The sequence below is a fragment of the Mustelus asterias genome, unplaced genomic scaffold, assembly GCF_964213995.1.
Source record: "Mustelus asterias unplaced genomic scaffold, sMusAst1.hap1.1 HAP1_SCAFFOLD_1942, whole genome shotgun sequence".
In the NCBI taxonomy this organism is placed as follows: Eukaryota; Metazoa; Chordata; class Chondrichthyes; order Carcharhiniformes; family Triakidae; genus Mustelus; species Mustelus asterias.
The window spans coordinates 52,501-60,000 of NW_027591887.1; the positions used below are offsets into that span (position 1 = coordinate 52,501).

The 7,500-nt window shown below is 50.9% G+C and overlaps 1 protein-coding gene across 1 annotated transcript in view; it reads left to right on the forward strand.

Moving 5' to 3' along the window:
* LOC144489031 (uncharacterized) overlaps positions 1 to 7,500 on the forward strand; it is a gene marked incomplete at its 3' end in the record, with an annotated part of 41,139 nt that overhangs the window by 23,145 nt on the left and 10,494 nt on the right. The window contains exon 4 of the mRNA XM_078206985.1: positions 7,194 to 7,371. Coding sequence (XP_078063111.1) covers positions 7,194 to 7,371 — 178 coding nt within the window. The remainder of the gene's footprint in view (positions 1 to 7,193; positions 7,372 to 7,500) is intronic.

The window sequence follows — 7,500 nt, forward strand, 5'->3', positions numbered from 1 at the left end:
AGGTACACTGATAAAGGGTGTACACGGGGTAAGGTACACTGATAAAGGATGTACACGGGGTAAGGTACACCGATAAAGGATGTACACGGGGTAAGGTACACTGATAAAGGATGTACACAGGGTAAGGTACACTGATAAAGGGTGTACACGGGGTAAGGTACACTGATAAAGGATGTACACGGGGTATGGTACACTGATAAAGGGTGTACACAGGGTAAGGTACACTGATAAAGGGTGTACACGGGGTAAGGTACACTGATAAAGGATGTACACGGGGTATGGTACACTGATAAAGGGTGTACACAGGGTAAGGTACACTGATAAAGGATGTACACGGGGTATGGTACACCGATAAAGGATGTACACAGGGTAAGGTACACTGATAAAGGATGTACAGAGGGTAAGGTACACTGATAAAGGATGTACACGGGGTAAGGTACACTGATAAAGGATGTACACAGGGTAAGGTACACTGATAAAGGGTGTACACAGGGTAAGGTACACTGATAAAGGGTGTACACGGGGTAAGGTACACTGATAAAGGATGTACACGGGGTATGGTACACTGATAAAGGGTGTACACAGGGTAAGGTACACCGATAAAGGATGTACACAGGGTAAGGTACACTGATAAAGGATGTACACAGGGTAAGGTACACTGATAAAGGGTGTACACAGGGTAAGGTACACCGATAAAGGATGTACACGGGGTATGGTACACTGATAAAGGGTGTACACAGGGTAAGGTACACCGATAAAGGATGTACACAGGGTAAGGTACACTGATAAAGGATGTACACGGGGTAAGGTACACTGATAAAGGATGTACACAGGGTAAGGTACACTGATAAAGGGTGTACACAGGGTAAGGTACACTGATAAAGGATGTACACGGGGTATGGTACACTGATAAAGGGTGTACACAGGGTAAGGTACACCGATAAAGGATGTACACGGGGTATGGTACACTGATAAAGGATGTACACGGGGTATGGTACACTGATAAAGGATGTACACGGGGTATGGTACACTGATAAAGGGTGTACACAGGGTATGGTACACTGATAAAGGATGTACACGGGGTAAGGTACACTGATAAAGGGTGTACACAGGGTAAGGTACACTGATAAAGGGTGTACACAGGGTAAGGTACACCGATAAAGGACGCACACAGGGTAAGGTACACCGATAAAGGATGTACACAGGGTAAGGTACACTGATAAAGGGTGTACACAGGGTAAGGTACACCGATAAAGGGTGTACACAGGGTAAGGTACACTGATAAAGGATGTACACAGGGTAAGGTACACTGATAAAGGACGCACACAGGGTAAGGTACACTGATAAAGGGTGTACACAGGGTAAGGTACACCGATAAAGGGTGTACACAGGGTAAGGTACACCGATAAAGGATGTACACAGGGTATGGTACACTGATAAAGGATGTACACGGGGTAAGGTACACTGATAAAGGATGTACACAGGGTATGGTACACCGATAAAGGATGTACACAGGGTAAGGTACACCGATAAAGGATGTACACAGGGTATGGTACACTGATAAAGGATGTACACGGGGTAAGGTACACTGATAAAGGATGTACACAGGGTAAGGTACACTGATAAAGGATGTACACGGGGTAAGGTACACTGATAAAGGATGTACACGGGGTAAGGTACACTGATAAAGGATGTACACGGGGTAAGGTACACTGATGAAGGATGTACACGGGGTATGGTACACTGATAAAGGATGTACACGGGGTAAGGTACACTGATAAAGGATGTACACAGGGTAAGGTACACTGATAAAGGATGTACACAGGGTAAGGTACACTGATAAAGGGTGTACACAGGGTAAGGTACACTGATAAAGGATGTACACGGGGTAAGGTACACTGATAAAGGATGTACACAGGGTAAGGTACACTGATAAAGGATGTACACGGGGTAAGGTACACTGATAAAGGATGTACACAGGGTAAGGTACACTGATAAAGGATGTACACGGGGTAAGGTACACTGATGAAGGATGTACACGGGGTATGGTACACTGATAAAGGATGTACACGGGGTAAGGTACACCGATAAAGGGTGTACACGGGGTAAGGTACACTGATAAAGGATGCACACAGGGTAAGGTGCAGCTTCATTCATTGCTGGGACATTTTGGATCTCCCCGTTTACTGTGGCCATTGCTCCTTCTGTCCTAACTATTTTTCGCTGTATATTCAAAGCGTTGTTTGTTGCATAAGCATCAAGTACTCAACGGCACATTCCAATGATCCAGCTTCCATGAAGCGGGCACGATCCAATCGGTCAGGAAGGCAGTGCCAGGACAGGGGCAGCGATGTGATATTTGGAAACTCTGAGGTGTATGTGGTAATCAAACCATAGGAAGCCTTTACAAAGCTGGCCTCCTGCATTGTGCAAAACACAAAGCCGGTTACTGTGGTAAACCACTGTTAGCTTATTGCCTGTGTGTGTGTGCGTGTGTGTGTGTGTGTGAGAGAGTGTGTGTGTGTGTGTGTGTGTGTGTGTGTGTGTGACATGCCGGGACATGCCCCTGCCGGCCCTGCCTGAGACTCCCCCCCCCCTGGTCCAGGTATAAAGGTGACTGCTCCCCACCCCCCTGCCTCAGTCTCTGGACCAGTTCATCAGCATGGGGGCGCTCCAAGTCTTTTGCGAATAAAAGCCTATTTTTTCTTGCACACAAACAAGTCTTTGCTCGATTGATGGTGCATCAGTTACAAATGAGGAACATGGGGAAAGAATCTTCTTCAGCCGGACTCAACCAGAACTGTTCACAGACCCGTCAATGGTGGAGAATGTTCCAGAAACACAGACACAGCAGTGTTTGGCCTTGCAGTCTGACAGTGTGGATATAAACAACTGCTCCACATTGGAACGTTCCGGCAAGGTGTACTGCTGCTGATGACAGGACCATAAGACATAGGAGCAGAATTCAGCCACTCGGCCCATCGAGTCTGCTCTGCCATTCAATCATGGCTCAGAAGTTTCTCATCCCCATTCTCCTGCCTTTTTCCCCGTAACCTTTGATCCCTCACCAATCAAGAACCTATCTATCTCTGTCTTAAAGACACTCAATGACCTGGCCTCCACAGCCTTCTGCGGCAAAGAGTTCCACACATTCACCACTCTCTGGCTGAAGAAAGTCCTCCTCATCTCTGTTCTAGAACAAGGAACAGAACAGCACAGGAACACAGGCCCTTCAGCCCATCAAGCCTCCACCGACCCCGTTGTTCTACCTCAACCAACTGCCAGTATCCCTCTATTCCCCCCCTATTCATGTGTCTATCCAGATAAGTCGCAAATAAAAGTTTATTGATTAGTCACACATAGGCTTACATTAACACTGCAATGAAGTTACTGTGAAATTCCCCTAGTCGCCGCACTCCGGCGCCTGTTCAGGCCAATCAAACCTAACCCGCACGTCTTTAAGACTATGGGAGGAAACCGGAGCACCCGGAGGAAACCCACGCAGACACGGGGAGAATGTGCAGACTCCACACAGACAGTGACCCAAACCGGGAATCGAACCCGGGTCCCTGGCGCTGTGAAGCAGTGGTGCTAACCACTGTGCTACCGGTGAATGTGGCTAATGCATCTGCCTCAACCACCTCACTTGGCAGCACATTCCAGGCCCCCACCACCCTCTGTGTAAAAAAACCTCCCCCGCACACCTCCACTGAACCTTTCCCCCCTTATCTTGAACTTGTGCCCCCTTGTAATTGTCATTTCCGTCCTGGGAAAAAGCTTCCAACTCTTCACCCTATCCATACTCCTCATAATCTTATTAACTTCTATCAAGTCGCCCCTCAGCCTCCGTCTTTCCAGGGAGAACAATCCCAGTTTATTCAATCTCTCCTCATAGCTAATACCCTCCATCCCAGGCATCCTGGTAAACCTTTTCTGCTCTCTCTCCAAAGCCTCCACATCCTTCTGGTAGTGTGATGACCAGAATTGGACACAGTATTCCAAATGTGGCCGAACCAACGTTTTATATAACTGTAACATAATTTGCCAACTTTTCTACTCGATCCCCCAGCCGATGAAGACAAACATGCCGTATGCTTCCTTCACCACCTTGTCCACCTGTGCTGCCACTTTGAAGGATCTGTGGACCTGTACTCCCAGATCTCTCCGTGCTCCCAGATCTCTCCGTGTGTCTGCGCTCCTGATGGTTCTGCCATTTTATAGCTCCCACCTGAATTGGATCGACCAAAATGCATCACCTCACATTTATCTGGATTAAATTCCATCTTCCATTTCTCCGCCCAATTTTCCAGTCTATCGATATCCTGCTGTATTCTCTGACAATCTTCATCACTATCCACAACTCCGCCAATCTTAGTATCATCCGCAAACTTGCTAATCAGACCAGCTACGTTTTCTTCCAAGTCATTTATATATATTACAAAGAGCAGAGGTCCCAGCACTGATCCCTGCGGAACACCACTAGTTACAGACCTCCATTCAAAAAAACACCCTTTCACCCCTACCCTCTGTCTTCTTTGGCCCATCTGGCTAGTTCATCCCTGATCCCGTGAGATTGAATCTTTTGCATCAGCCTGCCATGAGGGTCTTTGGAAAATGCTTTACTAAAGTCCATGCAGACAACATCCTCGGCCCTTCCCTCATCAATCATTTTTGTCACCTCCTCAAAAAACTCAAATCAGTGAGAGATAAAGTCCCTTGTACAAAACCATGCTGTCTGTCGCTAACAAGACCATTCAGTTCCAAATGTGTACAGATCCTATCGCCAAGAATCTTCTCCAACTATTTCACTGTCACTGACGCCAAGCTCACTGGCCTATAGTTACCCAGCTTATCCTTGCTACCCTTCTTAAATAACAGGACAACACTGGCAATCCTCCAAGCCTCTGGGACCTCAGCAGTGGCCAACGAGGAAACAAAGATTTCTGCTGGAGGTCCAGCAATTGTCTCCCTCAGTAATCTGGGATAGATGCCATCTGGCCCTGGGGATTTGTCTACCTGAATGCTTTTTAATATACCTAACACTTCCTCCCTCGGAATGATGACTTGTTCTAAAGGGTTTACACACCCCTCCAAGACACCATCCGTCAACGTGTCCCTCTCCTTTGTGAATACCGATGCAAAGTACTCATTAAGGATCTCACCCACTTCCTTTGGTTCGACGCATAATTTCCCTTCTTTGTCCTTAAGTGGACCAACTCTTTCTCTAGCTACCCTCTTGTTCCTAATATCTGTATAAAATGCCTTGGGATTCTCCTTAATCCTGTCTGCCAAGGACATTTCGTGACCCCTTTTTGCCCTCCTAACTCCCTGTTTGAGTTCTTTTCTACTGTCCCTGTATTCGAATGCTTCATCTGTTTTTAGTTGCCTCGACCTCATGTATGAATCCTTTTACTTTTTGACTAGACTCACAATTTCAGTGTTGGGGGGGTAACTCTGCTCAGTGTTGGGGGGGTAACTCCGCTCAGTGTGTGGGGGTAACTCCGCTCAGTGTGGGGGTAACTCCGCTCAGTGTGGGGGTAACTCCGCTCAGTGTGGGGGTAACTCCGCTCAGTGTGTGGGGGTAACTCCGCTCAGTGTGGGGGGGTAACTCCGCTCAGTGTGGGGGTAACTCCGCTCAGTGTGTGGGGGTAACTCTGCTCAGTGTGGGGGTAACTCCGCTCAGTGTGGGGGTAACTCCGCTCAGTGTGTGGGGGTAACTCTGCTCAGTGTGTGGGGGTAACTCTGCTCAGTGTGGGGGTAACTCCGCTCAGTGTGGGGGTAACTCCGCTCAGTGTGGGGGTAACTCCGCTCAGTGTGTGGGGGTAACTCCGCTCAGTGTGGGGGTAACTCCGCTCAGTGTGGGGGTAACTCTGCTCAGTGTGGGGGGGTAACTCCGCTCAGTGTGGGGGTAACTCCGCTCAGTGTGGGGGTAACTCCGCTCAGTGTGGGGGGAGGGGGGTGTAACTCCGCTCAGTGTGTGGGGGAGGGGGGGGTAACTCTGCTCAGTGTGGGGGGAGGGGGGTAACTCTGCTCAGTGTGTGGGGGAGGGGGGGTTAACTCTGCTCAGTGTGTGGGGGAGGGGGGGTAACTCTGCTCAGTGTGTGGGGGAGGGGGGGTAACTCTGCTCAGTGTGTGGGGGAGGGGGGGTAACTCCGCTCAGTGTGTGGGGGAGGGGGGGGGTAACTCTGCTCAGTGTTGGGGGTAACTCCGCTCAGTGTGTGGGGTAACTCCGCTCAGTGTGTGGGGGAGGGGGGGGGTAACTCTGCTCAGTGTGGGGGTAACTCCGCTCAGTGTGGGGGTAACTCCGCTCAGTGTGTGGGGGTAACTCCGCTCAGTGTGTGGGGGAGGGGGGGTATCTCTGCTCAGTGTGGGGGAAACTCTGCTCAGTGTGGGGGTAACTCTGCTCAGTGTGGGGGTAACTCCGCTCAGTGTGGGGGTAACTCCGCTCAGTGTGGGGGTAACTCCGCTCAGTGTGGGGGTAACTCCGCTAAGTGTGTGGGGGTAACTCCGCTCAGTGTGGGGGTAACTCCGCTCAGTGTGGGTGTAACTCCGCTCAGTGTGGGGGAAACTACGCTCAGTGTGGGGGTAACTCCGCTCAGTGTGTGGGGGTAACTCCGCTCAGTGTGGGGGTAACTCCGCTCAGTGTGTGGGGGAGGGGGGGGTAACTCTGCTCAGTGTGGGGGTAACTCCGCTCAGTGTGTGGGGGTAACTCTGCTCAGTGTGGGGGGGAGGGGGGGGTAACTCCGCTCAGTGTGGGGGTAACTCCGCTCAGTGTGGGGGGAGGGGGGGGTAACTCTGCTCAGTGTGTGGGGGTAACTCTGCTCAGTGTGGGGGGGAGGGGGGGGTAACTCCGCTCAGTGTGTGGGGGTAACTCTGCTCAGTGTGGGGGGGAGGGGGGGGTAACTCCGCTCAGTGTGGGGGTAACTCCGCTCAGTGTGGGGGGAGGGGGGGGTAACTCCGCTCAGTGTGTGGGGGAGGGGGGGGTAACTCTGCTCAGTGTGGGGGGAGGGGGGTAACTCTGCTCAGTGTGGGGGGAGGGGGGGGTAACTCCGCTCAGTGTGTGGGGGAGGGGGGGGTAACTCCGCTCAGTGTGGGGGGAGGGGGGGTAACTCCGCTCAGTGTGTGGGGGAGGGGGGGGTAACTCTGCTCAGTGTGTGGGGGTAACTTTATTCTGTATCTGTTTTTTCCTGCAGTGGGTTCAGGGTATTGAAAGCAGAGCGGGTGGATTAGAGGCAGCGCAGAGACTGCTTGCTGACGTGGTGAGGAGGAGTGTGGGAGAGGTGTTGGCCATGTGGGACATTCTGTACACGGAGCAGTCCCGGTTCCCCAGCCCCCTCCTCAGATCCATACTGACTGAAATACAGAACAGAGGTAAACCGAACCGAGGAAACACTCTCCCCTCAAACTGTGTCCATCTGTCTGCACCTCCCTGTGAGGGTGTGTGTGTGTGAGGGGGTGTTTTGTGTGAGGGTATCTGTCTGTGTGGGTGTCTGTGTGTGT